Raw genomic sequence first — 17,103 nt, 5'->3', positions numbered from 1 at the left:
GCAAATATAACACATGGACTGCAGGTTATTATTTGTCCATAGAGGAAGGGTTTATGACCATTTGTGGGACTGGGATTTTAAGAAATCTATCAATTCATTCAATAGATATTTATTTAGCATACATTGTGTGTGGGGTACTTTGCTGGACACTATCTTTTTGGAATTTATGGGGCAATGGAGTAAACAGATTTTTCTCCAAAGAAATGCACATACAAATATACATTTAATATTGAAACCCTTGGGTAAAGAACCCTGGAGAAGATGAAGAACTCAGTCCTGTTGCTGAAACCATGTCTGTGCCATGCATTTTCCACATTTAGTTATCTATACCACTGCTGCAGCAGGATGTAGGTTAGAGATTGCAGCCATAGCAACAAGGAGGGGTAGACTTGGATGAGAACCCAGAGATCTAGATCAGCCTTCTCTTAGGTCCCACTGACTTGTCCAACTTGCACAGAGAAGCAAGGGCAAACCTGTAACTAACACCAAGGACTCCAGAGTCCCCATCTTCATCATTGGAAACATTGAGACGAGCTAATGCCATTTCAAACCAGACTGATAGCCTTCCCAAACAATGACTGCCTCTCCAACAGCACCTCTAAGTTATTTGGAGGGAATGAGGCAGCTGCCTCGTGGATGGCTGAATTCAACATGTGGGGAGGTGGCCTTGGGCCAGAGCTACCTGCGGAGTCACTGGGTCTGAGAGCTGGGTGTAGCATCAGGACCCTTAGCCATTTTCTGCAAGGCTCAAGCTGCTGTGCCCCCAGCATTCAGAATTCAGTGGGAGCACTAGGATTAGTCACTCCCTGAAAAACCAGTGGATCTGCATGGGGCATAGTAAGCTATTAATTAGCTGATGCTTGTAGAGCACTTTGAAGAACAAACATGTTATGTAACTGCTAATTATAATTACCGACCTCAGCCTGCCACCTTTCACAATGTCTGTGGCTCCAGCTGCAGCTGTTTCCATGGGCTTATGCAAGCTTTGATTTAAGAAGAGAAAAGGCATTCTCCCCGAGAGCTGTGATCTTTCTCTGAGGAGGCCTCTATGCCCTCAATCAAGATTGGCAGCTAAATTCAATTTCCGCAGATAAAGGGGGCGATTTACATGCTGATTAATTCATGGCACAATGCACAGGATCTCTGGGTGGGTAGGTAGGAGACGGTTCTGGAACTGTAGTGAGAGAGGCTGATTACCATGGCTCTTGCTCAGCTGCCCCTCCTTCCTTCTTTTTCCTATTTTTCACCCATTTCTTCCTACCACCCCCTTCTGCCTTACCTCTTTCTGTGTATTTTGTATTTACCCTCCTCAATGTTCACTTTTTTCCAATTTTTTTCTACTTTTCTGCCTAACCCGTGAATACCTTTTACCCTGGTCCTCTGTTTCCATTCTGTTTACCCCTCTTTTTATACTTGAACATTTAATTCCAAATTGGGTGGAATAATTTCTCATTTTACTTGGGTTGTTCTTAGTTAAAAATAATTTTGAAGTCCCTGCTTATTTGGACGAGTAGCTTAGAAACACATATACTTAAAAAATTTATTGAAGTATAGTTGATTTACAATGTTGTATTCATTTCTGCTGTAAAGCACAGTGATTCAGTTAGAACTGTATACGTTTTGAATGGAGTATGAACTCTGGCAAGGTGTTGGGACCTTTTTTTTTTAAGGCCAGTTTAGACTGGAAACTCCAGACAGCCGAGAATAGGCAATTATGTTGGTGTCTGGAAAAACCCCAGGTAGAAGCTTGATGTTCAGTGAGTCGGCTTACCTCAAGATCAAAGAGACTGATTCATTCTTGATAAGACTGTCCCTGGCTTTCATTCTGCACAGGTCATTTGGCTTTTTATGTTTAGAATATGAGTTAATAATTATGAAGTTGATGCTCACTCACTCCAGGCTCTTAGAAGAGCAGCGTCTCTATTGAAACGCAGACTGTTTGACTGCTGGGAGCCTCTCTGAGTCCCTCACCCGACTCAGGCACAGGAGTCCAAATGCTTCCAGGCCTCCTGTTAGCTCCTTCTACTTTTGTTGTTGTTGATGCTGCTCTTCAGCCCAGTGAGTGCTCACTTGCAGCTCGACATATTTCAGATAGAAGAGAAAGGTCAGCCGGAATAAATGGGCACACATGCAAATAGCCACATGCCTGGAATTTGTTTACGTACATAATGTTAGACCATCAGACATTACAGCTGCCATGGATCACACACCAGCTTAGACACCCACGGCTCTGCCAGGAGCCTTAATGCTTGGTTTCATTGTGGCCTCAGAAAAACCTGGTGAAATAAGTATTGATATTTTCATTTCATAGATGAGTAATCTGAAACTCGTAAAAGTGAAACAACTTTCACAGGGTCATTCAGTGACTAGTAAATGGCAGAGACAGGATTTGAACTTAGGTCTTGAGGCCCGAGATCTGTCTTCTACCAGTTTCCCGAGGTTGAACTATTTGTAGATCACCCTGACAGAGTTTGTCAGAGGAAAAGTATTGGTTATTTAATGTTTCTTTAAACAACTTAGATTTAAAACTTAAATTTGTAGCTTAAATTTATTGACCAAGGACACTTTGTAATATATGTGATGGCATGAATTTGATGTTAATACCTCGTTTTTTTCAAAAGTCAATACCAGGCGAGCCTATAGAAATGTATTCAGGTGTCAGCAAAACTCATCCTAAAGTGTATGAAGCATTTTAGAAAAGCATACCCTAAGTCATGCTGCTCTTCCCCTAAAGACTGAAAGGGCCTCCCAGGTGGTACTGGTGGCAAAGAACTGGCCTGCCAGTGCAGGAGAGGTAGAGACGTGGGTTCGATCCCTGGGTCAGGAAGATTCCCGTGAGGAGAATCAATGGCAACTCATTCCACTATTCTTGCCTGGAGAATCCCACGGATAGAGCAGCCTGGAGTGCTACCGGCCATAGGGTTGCAAAGAGTCGTACACGACTGAAGTAGCTTAGCATGCAAAGACTAAAAACAAACAGGAAGCACAGCAGAACCCTTATAAGCAAACACGCTTTGTTTAACATTGTCACCTTGGGGAGGGAGCCGTACTCTCATTTCAATGATGCTATTATCAAAATGTTTCTGTTTTGTAATCCAACTAGGATGGCCTTTGAAGGTAGTTTAATGCATCACATTGGAAGATTGGTCATGTTAGTTTTGAAATCAGGTACTGTTTTCACCTAGAAATGACCTCCAGCTTGACCATCTGCTAAGGTCTCCTGAATTTATTTGGTAGGATCTTTTACTGTTTTCAAAAATAAAGAACATGGATATAAAATTGGAAACCAAAATTGAGTATGTTAGACCAGACCCTGCCCACAATGGGGCTTCTGAGAGAGTGGGGTGTGCTCACTGACTCAGTCCCCTCCCACCCCATTCTTGTCTCAGGCTCTCCCGCAGGAGAATCTCCTGCAGGCGTCCAACACCCCAGTACACTGTGGTTCTCTCACCAAGGTTTCTTAATGACCACCTAACCGTCAAATTCATCTTCTAGCATCAATCCTTGTTCCTTTTAATCTTTTCATAACACTTAGCATTGCCCACCATTTATCCATATATTCATCCATCTATTTAATCAATCAACCAAATGATAAATAGTTTAAAAATATCTGCGTCCAACCAACTGTGTTAGTTTCTGGGGATAGAGAGATAGACCTTGTTTGTCTTTGCTGTTATAGAGCTCACATTCAGGAGAGATTTGTTATTATTGTTCAGTCACTCAGTTGTGTCTATCTCTTTGAGACCCCGTAGACTCCAGCATCCCAGGCTTCCCTGTCTTTCATCATCTCCCAGAGCTTGCTCAAATTCATGTCCATTGAGTCAGTGATGCCATCCAACCATCTCGTTCTCTGTTGTCCCCTTCTCCTGCTTTCAATTTTTGCCAACATCAGGGTCTTTTCCAATGAGTCAGTTCTTCGCATCAGGTGGCCGAAGTTTCGGAGCTTCAGCTTCAGCATCAGTCCTTCCAATGAATATTCAGGGTTGATTTCCCTTAGGGTTGACTGGTTTGATCTCCTTGCAGTCCAAGGGACTCTCAAGAGTCTTCTCCAGTACCACAATTCCAAAGCATCAATTCTTTGGTGCTCAGCCCTGTTCATGGTCCAAACCCTCAGGAGAGATAGACTTAGATGTTAAATAACTAATTACAAAATTAGTCATTACAAATGTGATGAGTACCACAGAGAAATACTAAATGCCAATAGAATGCTAAAATATATATCTTTGTATATATGTACATTTATTCACACACGCAACCATGGGCCACATGCAGAATCTAAAGCAAAGCAAAGGTACTTTATCACCAGTGAAGGCTTTCATGCTCAAAGTTCAATGTAGCGTTCATTTGGATCGTGTGGGGGCCTCCTTTGTTTAAAGCCGGGGAGGCCTAAGTGTCCTACAGCTGGACAAGCCAGAGATCTGCTCTGCCTGCCTCTCTCCAGTCAGATCTCAAGTCTGATCATGGAACCGTGTGCCCTTCTTTGGGAGAGAAAGAGCCATATGCGAGAAGGGTGAGAGATCAAGCCCTTGCTGCCTCATGTTCTGCTCCACGCTCTTCTCGGGTAGGGGTGAGAAGGTTGGGGTGTTCGGTGGGAAGTAAGGGAGATAACTTTTGAGGAAATATACATGACTGCAGATCTTCTCTGTCCTTGACTCCCAAGGCATCGGACTGTCCTCACCAACCACTGACCTCCTTCCGTGTCGCTCTCTCCTCTGATTTCCCCTTGTGTCTTAGTCCCCTGCTGTTGTGCTGCCCACTCTCCACATTGTACGGGGGTGGGTCACCTGCACCCAGAGCTTCAAGTGCCATCCACACATTGATGACCTTCAAGAAAGGTTCTTCACCTAGATAGATTAACTCAGACTTAGCACAGAGTCGGACACGACTGAAGCGACTTAGCAGCAGCAGCAGCAGCATGTTCTAAGCACAATTCATTAGTTTCTTGCTCACAAATGCATTCTCCTTCCTCCCATGTTTCTTATGAGAACAGGAGAAGGCAATCCATTCAGACTCTCAGGCTTAGAGACTGGCAGTCAGCCTAGACGCCTTATCACTCATTTCCTACTGCTTCTCCTTCAGGAGAAACTATTGCTTATGGTTTTCAAGGCAGTGCCCTGATTCCATATTTTCACCTTTTTGCTAAGTAACTTCTTCAGTGCAAAGGCTCTGGGTTTTGGAGTCTGGCGGGTCTAGTTCTGAATTCTGACTTGACTGGTTACTGCTTACTGCTTCTGTCCACACCATCTGGTCCATAGTACCTTTTACCTTTTAACTCGCTCAGTCGTGTCTGACTCTTTGTGACCCATGGACTGTAGCCCACCAGGCTCCTCCATCCATGGGATTTTCCAGGCAAGAATACTGGAGTGGGTTACCATTTCCTTCTCCAGGAGATCTTCCTGACCCAGGAATTGAACCCAGGTCTCCCGCATTGTAGGCAGATGCTTTACTGTCTGAGCCACCAGGGATAACATCTGGTCCATAGTAAGAACTCAGTAAATGTTCACCTATAATTGACTTTATGATTGCTTCTCATGACTACTGTGAAGATGTGATCAAGTCTATAAAGACCCATATATCAGTGTTTGATGTATTGGAATCACTGAGTAAAGGCGGTCAAATTCTTTCCTTGTGACCTCCAGCTTTTCCTTCAAAACACACCAGAGTTATTTTTTTTTCTTTTAATTAAAAAAAATTTTTTTTGGGCCACACCATGCAGCATGGGACCTCAGATTCCCAACCAAGGATCGAGCTTGTGCCCCTGCATCAGAAGCTCAGAGACTTAGCCACTGGACCGCCAGGGAATTCCTCCTCCAGAGGTATCTTTCTTAAAAAAAAAAAAAAAAGTCCCCACCATCTTCCTGCGTTTAGCTCTCCGTGGCTGGTAGGAGTAAGTCTGTGTTTAGTCTGGTGCACAGGTCTTCCCAAGTCTGATCCTGTTCTCTTTCTGAAACCTTGCTGCCCCTCCTCCTCCTCTCCAGCATGTTACACATCACCACTCTGAAATTGTCCATACCGGTTACACCTAGGACTTTGGACCTGCTTAGATGTCTTCCCCACTCTTAAGCCCTGCAGCCGTGAAGGGTTGCATGGCCTCCATGAAGCCTGCTTCCTGTTCTTCCGGTGAGAGTTGGTGGCTTCTTTCTAGATACCCTGTGGTACTTGTGTGTAACTTTGTTCTGATATTGATGGAATCATGATTTATCTGCTTGTGTGTTAGCTTCCTCCATTAGATACAGTGTTCCTGAGGGAAAGACTTACCTTCTGATCATCAGCCCAGTGCCTGGCAGGGGAGGATGTTTGGTGTTCAATGATGGTTCAGTTAAGGGTCAATGGTGAATAAAGTGCCCTGGACTCAGTTCCAAAGAGAACTTCCAAAAGTGTTTTCAGTTTTCAGTACTATTAGAATGAAGGTGTAGCCTCCCAAGTCATCTCTTTTAAAAGGGCAGCATGAATGTAGATGTTTAATATCTGATACATTTACAAAGAAGTCTTTCCAGCTGGTGTATAGACACCTGGAGGGAAGAGCAACTGAATTTTGTTCAACTACTCCTTGGGATGAAATAGCTGACCTCCCTACAAAAAGATCTGGGTCCCATCTGTGCAGAGCGGAGGGCACAGGCTGGAGGCAGATGGCATTTCTGAGATGTCATTTGTGGTTGTCATAGTGAATGAGCAAAAAGGAAGAACAAGAAAGGAAACTTTCATGTCTCTCTTTTTTTTTTTTACATTTTAGCATAACAGGGTTAGAACTGTTTAAAAAATTTTAATTTATTTATTTTAATTGGAGGCTAATTACTTTACAATATTGTTTTGGTTTTGCCTCGTGTCTCCTTTCTAATCTCTGCTTGGGTAGCAAAGGGTCCCGAGTGGGAAGGAAGTATGCTTTAATGGCAACTCAGAGACAAGGTGAGGAGTGGGTGTTTCCTTTTCCCTCTGGACCAGGGGGTGAGTGTCGGGGCTGTGGGAGTGAACAGAGGAGTCTAGAACTCTGACGCTTTGACGGGCTGCAGAGGGAAGGGGCTGGGAATATTTGGGGCTTTTTCAAGCTGACAAAAGCCTGTTGCCAGTGTCACCGTCATGCTACCCAAGGAAGTGAATGGCTTGGATCTTTGCATCCATCAGAGTACCCATGTCCACACCTGGAATATTTCTTTGATTTCAAATTATTTGTGCTCCAGGAAGACGCACTGATGTAATGACCCAGGAGTGCAGTAGATGGGCACGCTTGATCCTCTGTGGTCTCTCCAGAAATGTGTCTCTTTTCCTCCTCCTGCCTCCATTTATTCCCACTTACTGTCAGCTGACTGGGCTTACCCATGACCAGGTCATGTGTGACATCAAATCTCGGCAGTGCTGCTGATTGGGTGATTTAGTAAACATATAAAATCTTCCATGGGCAAGGGGGTCAGTAGATTAGGGTCTGTCTAAAGGTAGCATTGGTTCTGAGTATGAAGAAATGGGGCTTTCCAGGTGGCTCAGGGGTCAAGAATCTGCCTGCTAATGCAGGAGACGTGGGTTTGATCCCTGGGTTGGAAAGATCCCCTGGAGAAGGCAGTGGCATCCCACTCCAGTATTCTTGCCTAGGAAATCCCATGGACAGAGGAGCCTGGACAGGCTACAGTCCATGAGGTCTCAAAGAATTAGACTTGACTGAGCAATTAACACACACACACACACACACACACAAACACACACACACACACACATCCCAGGAAGCAGGAGTGAAGGCTGAGGTGGGCAGAGCAGGGAAGGAAGCCGAGCCAGCATGAGGATTCCTTGTTGCCCTGGTCCTTACTGAGTGCACGTGATCGCTCCATCAGGGTAGCAGCGCCCTGGGGAAGCTTCACCACAAGGGGAAGAAAAGTAAGGGTCAGATTTTTCCAGTACTTCCTGTCTTTCAGAAAGTGTTATTCCCCCCCACTTCCAGGTTGCACATGCAGCAGGGAAACCCCAGCCTGGGAGACAAGACATGGTCATGTTGTCAAAGCTCAGACAGGGCAGGAGCAAGGGGCATGTGAGCTGAGAGGGTCTAAAACATCCGTAAGGGGCATCTGCTTCAGTGGGGAAGCTTGAATGTAGGCTGGGGAATATTCCCCTTTGGTGAGATGTTGATTCTCTCCTCTAGAGGTGATAGTTTGGTAACTTCTACCTGCAGGGAATAGGGCTTCCCTGATAGCTCAGTTGGTAAAGAATCCGCCTGCAATGTAGGAGACCCTAGTTCAACTTCTGGGTTGGGAAAATCTGCTGGAGAAGGGATAGGCTACCCACTCCAGTATTCTTGGGTTTCCCTGGTGCCTCAGCTAATAAAGAATCTGCCTATGATGTGGGAGACCTGGGTTCGATCCCTGGGTTGGGAAGATCTCCTGGAGAAGGGAAAGGCTACCCACTCCAGTGTTCTGGCCTGGAAAATCTCATGGACTGTACAGTCCATGGGGTCAGACATGACCGAGCGACTTTCACTTTCACCTGCAGGAAATTTTATTCCTTTTGATGCTGTTGTAAGTGAGTTTTTTTTTAAATTTCATCTTTGGCTTGTTCCTTAATAGTGGACAGGAATGCAATTGCTTTTTGTACATTGACCTTGTATCCTGCTACCTGGTTGAAGTTGTTTCTTAGCTTTAATTGTGTGTGTGTGTGTGTGTGTGTGAATTCCTTAAGACTTTTTTTAGACAAGAGCATGTCAGCTGTAAGTAAAAATAGTTTTACTTATCTGCAGGAAATTTGTTAAATAGAGAAAAAGCTAAGTCCTTTCCCCATTCTCATCTGAACAACTTCCTAAGTCATTTACTAGGTTCATTGGAAACTGTTATCTCAGGACCCAAGGCCATAATACAGTTTCCCACATTGCTAAATTTATTACATGAAATATGTACAGAACATTTATTTATTTGAAAAATTTTAATTGGAGAATGATTGCTTTACAATATTGTGTTGGCTTCTGCCATATAACAACGTGAATCAGCCATAAGTATACATATGTCCCCTCCCTCTTGAGCCTCCCTCCCACCCCATCCCACCCCTCTAGGTTGTCAGAGTACTGCGTTGAGCTCCCTGTGACATACAGCAACTTCCCATTAGCGATCTATTTTACATATGTAATGTGTATGTTTCAATGCTACCCTTTCAATTGGTCACCCCCGCCCCACCACATGCAGAATATTTAAAAGAAACAGAACAACTTAAAGAAATTAGTGTCTTCCGAATCAGGTTTAAATGGTTCCAGGAACCTCGTGGAGAATTTATTTAGCTTACCCGCAATGGGCTGCTCCTGAGGAATGGTCATGGGTGGTGATCTGTGTCATTTCCCTCCTGGGAACAGCAGTGACCTGGCAATCAAAACGCTCCATGAGTCGGTGGGATGAGGGAACCGGAAGCTGATCTAACCTGCGCAGCTGCAGGGAAGGTTCAGGGCTCGGCTCTGGGTCCTTTTCCTTCCCCCAGGAATGGAATGCCAGTGGCATCCAGTGGCCTGTCAGGCCAATCACAGGCTGGAATTCTCACCTGTACTTAAGGGAATTCTCAGCCTTTTCTTCCACATCAGGTCATGGGCCGAGCTCACTCATGATAAAGTTAAATTGGGTGATTGGCCTGGGATAGCTTGAACTGCTGATTTGGTTTCTGAATCCTAGTGTGAATGGTGACCAGCAGAGAGACCAGCTGGGCAAGTAAACAAAGTCATGCCCTCTAATGGGCTGGCCATTAGGATTTTTCCAAAGTCTTTTGATGCATTTTGTTGAGTGGATTCTTTCTTTTTTTCTTTTAGAAATAATTATAGAAATTAATGAGGTGTCAGTGTTTAATAACACCTGTGTGAGGTGGCAAATAAACCCAGGAAGAATAAACTCCAAGATCGAATATGTGGTAAGTGAAGTGAACTCCTTTTTTTTCTGCCAGGGCAGATGGTTACCATGGGAATGAGAGTCAGAGGAACTTGCTTCCGGAAGTGCTTCTCAATCAAATAGCTCTCCAATCCCATAGTCCTTTTTAAAGTGAGTAGAGTTTTTCAGATATCTGGATTATTTTATTTTACATGTGGTGTTTAACGTGCTTGTCATCCTCCAGGGTGTATGCGTGGGGGGTGTATTTATATTTGGCATCATCATGATTGCTTGTTTCCAAGCTCTCGTGTGTCACTCCCCCAGAGCAGGCCTAGAAGCATCTGCTGCCTGGGTGGCAGGATGCAGCGAGCGAGTCTCGGGTTGTGACTGCCTCCATTGATCGCTGGTCATTTGAGTGCAGGATAGCACTCCTTAGAGAAACTCTCCATTTTATGTCACTTCTCAGGGTTTCTGGATTACCGGGCTGATCAGATTTCATCATCAGAGGCCTGATAGCAGAGGTTTGCCCTGTTTGCCTGCCCCAGGGTGAGCAGTGCAGTATAAAAGGGAGTAGTAAGAGACTAGTTTCCAGCACTACAAAATCTCTCTTGGTTGTTTTCAGTGGAGTCATGGTGGGTTCTCTTGTCTTTTCCCCTCACAAAGATATACCTAAAAGGACAGCGGTTGGACCCCCTGGAATCAGGTCATGAGGAGACAGTTAATTTGACCACAGAGAGCAGGACCCCAGAAGTGTGCCTAGACCTGTACCCGGGCACCAACTACACCGTGAACATTTCTACAGCCCCTCCCCGACGCTCCGTGCCAGCCGTCACTGAGTTCCAGACAGCTGGTAGGTGGAGGTGAAGTCTCATTTCCTCCTAGAGAATGCTAAGCGCAGGATGTGGGGAATGTGCTTCAGAATCCACAGGTCAGGAGAGTTCACAGTTACTTTCTAAGGTTTGCAGCCAAGGGGTTAATTACTCCAGGGGTCAGAACCGGAGCAGAGCTAGTAGGAGAGATTCCTGTCCTAAGGATGCCAGACTGAATGGGCACTGATGTATGGATTCTCAGCTGGGTCCTCTAGTTGACGTGGAAGGTAACAAGAAGGCATTTAAAAGACAGCAGTAGGCAGTGATGCCCTCTGTTTCAGTTGTCCAAGGCAATAGAGGGTAGCCATCTGGCTTATCTTTGGTGGGAAACTCAAAAGTCATTTCTTACTCTTGCCTATGACAAAGGAGGAGCCAGGGAGGCTGACCCAGGAGCTGTACATCTAGGATGAGAAATGACCCCAGGACTGATTAGGGGTGGGGATTCAAAGTGAGGGTGAGCAGGTGGAGAGGAGGAGGCAGCCTTAGGATGCAGGAGGGTAGAAGTTGGTTCGAAAGCAGATTGGAGGGAAGGAGCCTCAGGAAGTTGTAATAAACACTAAGGCACATAGATATCATCTGGATTTTTATATCATCATGACAATTACAATAAGTTTTTTTCAGCACTCTGGTTGTGGGATGTCAAAATTAATTAAATTCTTTAAAAGCAAACCTTGAGAAGCCATTGGTGTCATTTATTGTCTTGTATGAGTTGAGGTAGTTTTCAGCTAGCTATTTGATGTCCTATTTAAGAAAACCTACTTAAGTTGGACCATAAAGGAAGCTGAGCGCCGAAGAATTGATGCTTTTGAACTGTGGTGTTGTAGAAGACTCTTGAAAGTCCCTTGGACTGCAAGGAGATCCAACCAGTCAGTCCTGAATATTCATTAGAAGGACTGATGCTGAAGCTGAAGCTCCAATACTTTGGCCACCTGATGTGAAGAACTGACTCATTGGAAAAGACCCTGATGTTGGGAAAGATTGAAGGCAGGAGGAGAAGGGGACGACAGAGGATGAGATGGTTGGATGGCATCACCGACTCAATGGACATGAGTCTGAGCAAGCTCCGGGAGTTGATGATGGACAGGGAAGCCGGGCTCAGAATCGGACATGACTGAGTGACTGAATTGAATTTAAGAAAACTCAACCTTTAGGTATTGCTGCTGCCAGGAACTGGGAAGTAACACGGATGTGGCAGAAATAAATGAAAAGTGTGTTAGTCTTTACAATATCATTCAGACTATGAAATTATACAAAATAGGTCTCAGGGTACATGTATAGAAATAAAATGATTTATTTCTAAGTAAAGACTATGTTAGGGAAAGATATTGTCAATTTAATATGGTAACTAATTAGAGAAAATTATTCAAAGCTAACAATAAACTACTGTAGATTTATTAGGAATAAAAAGATCATCCTAAGACTCCAAACTCATCTGTCCCTGTTTAGTCAATGACAGATTGCTGTTCATTGTCCACTGTTTTTACTAACATCCTCTTCAACCTTTTGAAGTTAATTTCAGCTGGGGCAAGCATGGTCTTTGGGTTCAGACAGACCTGGATTTACATCTTAACTCTGCTGCTTAAGAGTTGAGTGACCCTGGCTGAGTCTGTTAATGTCTCCAGACCTCCTTCTGTCTGAAATTTTAAGTGGAACTAGATTAAATTTGCAAGTTAATCTAGTGAGGATTGGGCTTTATATTGAATTATCCCAACTGGGTACAAGGTACATTTCTACATTTTCTCCATATCTACTCGAGTTTTGCCTTTCCTGTTTATTTATGCCTTCATGTGAAGATTTGTCATTCTGTTCATTTAGATCCTGCACATTTAGCCATCTGATTTCATGGTTAGCTTTATGCCAGTTCTCTTTAAATGAATTGGGAAGTTTTCCATGTTTTTATACCCTGGAAAAGTTTATATCACTTCAGGATTATCCCCTTTCTTTAAAGCTGGACACACTTGCTCATAATATCATTTAAGTTTCATCCCTTTGGGAGATAATTCTTTGATGACTGTCAATTTCTTCTGTGGTTTTGGGGATTTGTTTATGTTTCTTACTTTTTTTTGAGTCAGTTTTTATAATTTATACTTTCCTAGATAATGCCCATTTAGTTGTGATTTTATTTTTTATCTATTTATTTTTAATTTTTTAAAATTAAAAAAAATTTTAATTGGAGGCTAATTACTTTACAATATTGTGGTGGTTTTTGCCATACGTTCACATAATATATTGGCAGAATGTCAAATGGAATTTTTGTTGGCAGCTCCTCTGGAGTTATAGATTATATATTCCCAGGTTATTTTGATTCCTAGTTTTGTGTTTCTTTCTTTTTAACACTTGATTTGCTTAGCTTTGGTTGTCTGTTTCATTACTGTTCTTTTCCCTGAAGAATAATCTCCTGGGTTTTTAAAATTATTTTTTATCTCATTAATTTCTCTCATTTTTAAATTTCCTTCTCCTGGATTCTCTTAAGTTGATTATATTGTTCTATTACTAAATTCTTGAGTTAATTGCATAGTTCAACTTATTTTCATTATTTTCTGTTTGATGATAAAAATCTTCAGTTCTTCTTTCTCCCTTCTGGATTTGAGCTTTGGTGGAATTCCTTAGGCATTTATACATATTCTCTTTATTTTTACTTTCAAGACACGGTGTAATTGCTATTCGATTTTCCCTTGATGGAAGAATTATTTATGAGGGTGTTAATATATGTTCCCTTTATTTTTACTTTCAAAGCATTATATACTTGGTATTTTGATTTCCCCATTGATTGAAAGATTAATTATGTATGTTATCAAGTGGTAGGTTTAAACTATTCTCAACATTTACACTTTGCTGTTGATTTCTAGGTTTTTTTTTTTCAATTTTAGTATTCTTTAGGGGGGATTTGCTGACATTTTCTTGGGGTTTACTATTTGGCAAAGTTTTGCAATACTGGGTGTAGTGTTTGCTTTTAAATGAGGTAAGATTTAGTCTTAAATCAACTTTAGTGGTAAGGCTTTTCAGGACTTCTGTTTTTGTTGTTGTTATTATTTTTTGCTTATTCAGATTGCCATTCTTCTCAGTTTGTCTTGTACATTCTGATAGCTTGTTTCACACATTTTGATGTTATGATATTTATGTTCATGATTGATGTCCTAATTGTAGATTCTAACTTGTGCTATTAACAAGTGGCTCACTTTAGCCTATTTAATAATTCTTTTGCCCTGATTTTCTTGACTTCTTTGTGCTCTTCTTGCATGATATGCCTTTGCCCACTTTTGTTCTTAAAATCTGTCTGGATAATATCACTATGGATGTACTTGAGGAGATAGCATATGTTGCAAACGTTTGTAAGAAAAATAGAGTTAATCCATTTACACAGTAGTGTTTGTGATATGGTTTTCCTTTCTTCTGTCATCTTAATTTTTTCTCTTTTTAATGCTTTGTTGCTATGTCTATTGCATTCTATCTTTGCTGCACAAATGTTCTTTTCTCAGTGATTCAGACAGTAGAGATCTTGCTTTTATTCGGTACTACACATTAAAAAACAAAAACAAAAACAAATCGCATTTGAATGTGTATTTCTCTTATTACCAGTGTCGAGACTGGAATCATGTTGACTTCTCCCCCAAAAAGACAAGGAAGTTAGCATTTTTTACTTCCTTTTATTCCTTCCCCTTTTGCTTTCCTTTTGCTACTGGCTTAATACAGCTTTTTATTGCCAGCCTCTTATTTTTAATAATTTTTAACATGTACTACATCTTTCAAGAATTCATTTTTATATAAACTTATAGCAATATTTATAACAATTATATAAACAGCTATATGTTTTCATAGTTTTAGTGCTTACTAGCGGTTCTTTCATACCAAAGTTTTTCTGTTTTCCTTTATTTTTATTTCTCTTTCTGCATCGTGATTTCTATCTTCTTACTGAGGAATGGGATACTTTCTGAGCCCAGGATTATCTGAGAACCTCATTTTGTTGTCTTCACAAGTGAATGGGAGCTTGATTGAAGATAAAATCATTGGACAAAACCTTCGTTGTCAGAATCCTGGAGGCGTTTCACATTGGCTTTGGGAATTTAAAATTTTGAAAGAGGAATTTGAAGGTGTGATTTTTTTTTTTCAATCCCATGTAGACAATCTGATCTTTTTTTTTTTATTTGTCAAAAATATTTATTTATTTCTATTAAAAATTTGAAGGAAATTTTAACTGAACATGGAATTCTAAGTTGACTTTTATTTCTTTCAACATTTTAAAGATGCTATTTCTTTTATTTTTAATTTTATTTTTAAACTTTAAATATTGTATTGGTTCTGCCAAATATCGAAATGAATCTGCCACAGGCATACACGTGTTCCCCATCCTGAACCCTCCTCCCTCCTCCCTCCCCATACCATCCCTCTGAGTCGTCCCAGATCTTTTTAACCTGGATATCATAGTTTTCTTTATATGTGAAGTTCCAGACTTTAATCATTTACTCATGCATGTGGTAAATGCTTATTGACCACTTACTATGTGTTTGACAGTTTTGGGCATTGGGAATTCAATAGTGAATGAGACAGAAATCTTTTATTTCATGAAATTTCAATCATGGGTTATATACATGTTAATGTTTTTCACAGAGTTTTCCTAGAGCCCTGTAAGTTTTTGGATCTTCACTTTTCAGTCTATCTACACATTAAGAATATTTTCTTTCATTAAATCTCTGAGTATTGTTTTTGTTTGTTTGTGTCAACTTAAAAAAATGTGCACAGTGTGAGAGTTGAGAGTTAAGTTTTATTTGGGGCAGTATGAGGACTGCTGCTTGGGAGGCAGCACCTCAGATAGCTCTGAGAAATGGTTCCAAAGACATAGGGGTGAAGGACACTATATATGTGATTTTGATAAAGGGGGAGTACATGGAATCAAGTACAGATTTTTTGGTAGAAATTTTCTGCTTGTCTCGTGAAGCTTCTGCTAGTCAAAAGAAACAATCTTCACCAAGAAGGATTTTAGGGCTTTTCTAGATATGAAGAGATACAAGAATTGGGCTCATAAAATCAGCTCCTGAGGATACCTAGCTATCTGAAGACCTGCCCTGCCAGTCTTCTGGGAGCACAGAGTGCCTCATTTCTGCTCTCCACTCTGAACTCCTTCAGCAGGTGTTGGAGTTCAGCTGCTGCCGCAGCACATAATTTAATCTTTGTAGAGGTAGGTGACGAGCAACCATGGCAAGCGCCGATTTGTGGTTGACATTTGTTTTTGCACTTCAAATACTCCTATGTGGAATTCCTTGTCTATCTGCATTGGTCTTCCATTTTCTCTCTCTTTTTTTACATCCATGCCATCTTGCTCTGCCCTCTGTGAGTATGTAGTAAGTTTGTTCTCTGGATGCATTTGTGCGTCTATGAATTGACATTTCTGATGCACTTTAAATTTTGTTGCTGCACTTTCATTTCCTTTTGTTTTTTGTCTCTTCCAGTTCCTCTTTTATTTCTGCCTGTCTCAACCAGTTTCCTCTCTGCTATCACATTCTTCTACCATCTCATCCTTTATCTGTTTGAATACATCTTTAAAATTTTTTACTGAGTGTACAAAACAGATGTTGCTGAGTTTTGCCATTATTTTGCTCAATATTTTTTCAACAGTCTTCATTCTTTGCTTTCAAGGCTTGATCTCCCTCTTCTTCTTTGTAGAATCATTTCTTAGGCTCCCCCCTTTCTTGATTATGATTACTTACCCTTGGAAGTAAAAGTTTTATTTAGGGACTTCCCTGGTGGTCCAGTGGTAAAGAGTTCACCTTGTCACGCGGAGGATGCAAGTTCGATCCCTGATAGGGGAACTAAGATCCCACAAGCCATGGGGTAACTAAGCCCGTGAGCCACAAATGCTGAAACCCATGAGCCACAGCTAGACACTTCGTGCTTCCCAATGAAAAGATCTCCCCTGAGAACAAAGATCTCGAGTGCTGCAACTTAGATCCGAGGCAGTCAAATAAATAAATAAATATTTTTTTAAAGTTTTATTTAGAATCAATATTCCCTTCATAATAAAATGGATGGCATTCCCTTTGGTCTTACTTCTTATTGGATCCCTTCATAATAAAATGGATGGCATTCCCTTTGGTCTTACTTCTTATTGGATAATATTGATATGCTTATCTCAGATCTCATCTTGAAGGATTTACTGCTGGTTGGATGATCCAGTGTCCTTTGAGGAGCAGCTGCAAGAAAGCCTCCTGCCCTGATTGAACACTTGGCTATCTTGGATCAATAAAACTGTAGCTCTTGCGTCAGCTCAGCATCACCTGGCTTCATGTGGACCTTGGCCTACAGAGGCTGGAAGGAATAAGTCGCCCCTTTTGCCGACCACAGCTCTCTGTCAAATGGAACCTCCAGAGCCCCAGGCCTCCACTTAGAAGTCCTTCTCTGTTAATGATCTCCATTATGCT

General features: G+C 41.8%; 1 protein-coding gene across 1 annotated transcript in view; it reads left to right on the top strand.

Moving 5' to 3' along the window:
* SUSD1 (sushi domain containing 1) overlaps positions 1–17,103 on the top strand; it is a 135,696-nt gene that overhangs the window by 48,841 nt on the left and 69,752 nt on the right. The window contains exons 7-8 of the mRNA XM_055579321.1: positions 9,764–9,861; positions 10,482–10,668. Coding sequence (XP_055435296.1) covers positions 9,764–9,861; positions 10,482–10,668 — 285 coding nt within the window. The remainder of the gene's footprint in view (positions 1–9,763; positions 9,862–10,481; positions 10,669–17,103) is intronic.

Source organism: Bubalus kerabau, chromosome 4 (genome assembly GCF_029407905.1).
Source record: "Bubalus kerabau isolate K-KA32 ecotype Philippines breed swamp buffalo chromosome 4, PCC_UOA_SB_1v2, whole genome shotgun sequence".
NCBI lineage: Eukaryota > Metazoa > Chordata > Mammalia > Artiodactyla > Bovidae > Bubalus > Bubalus kerabau.
The sequence above is the reverse complement of the archived record's forward strand: the minus strand, read 5'-3'. Positions and strand labels throughout refer to the sequence as shown.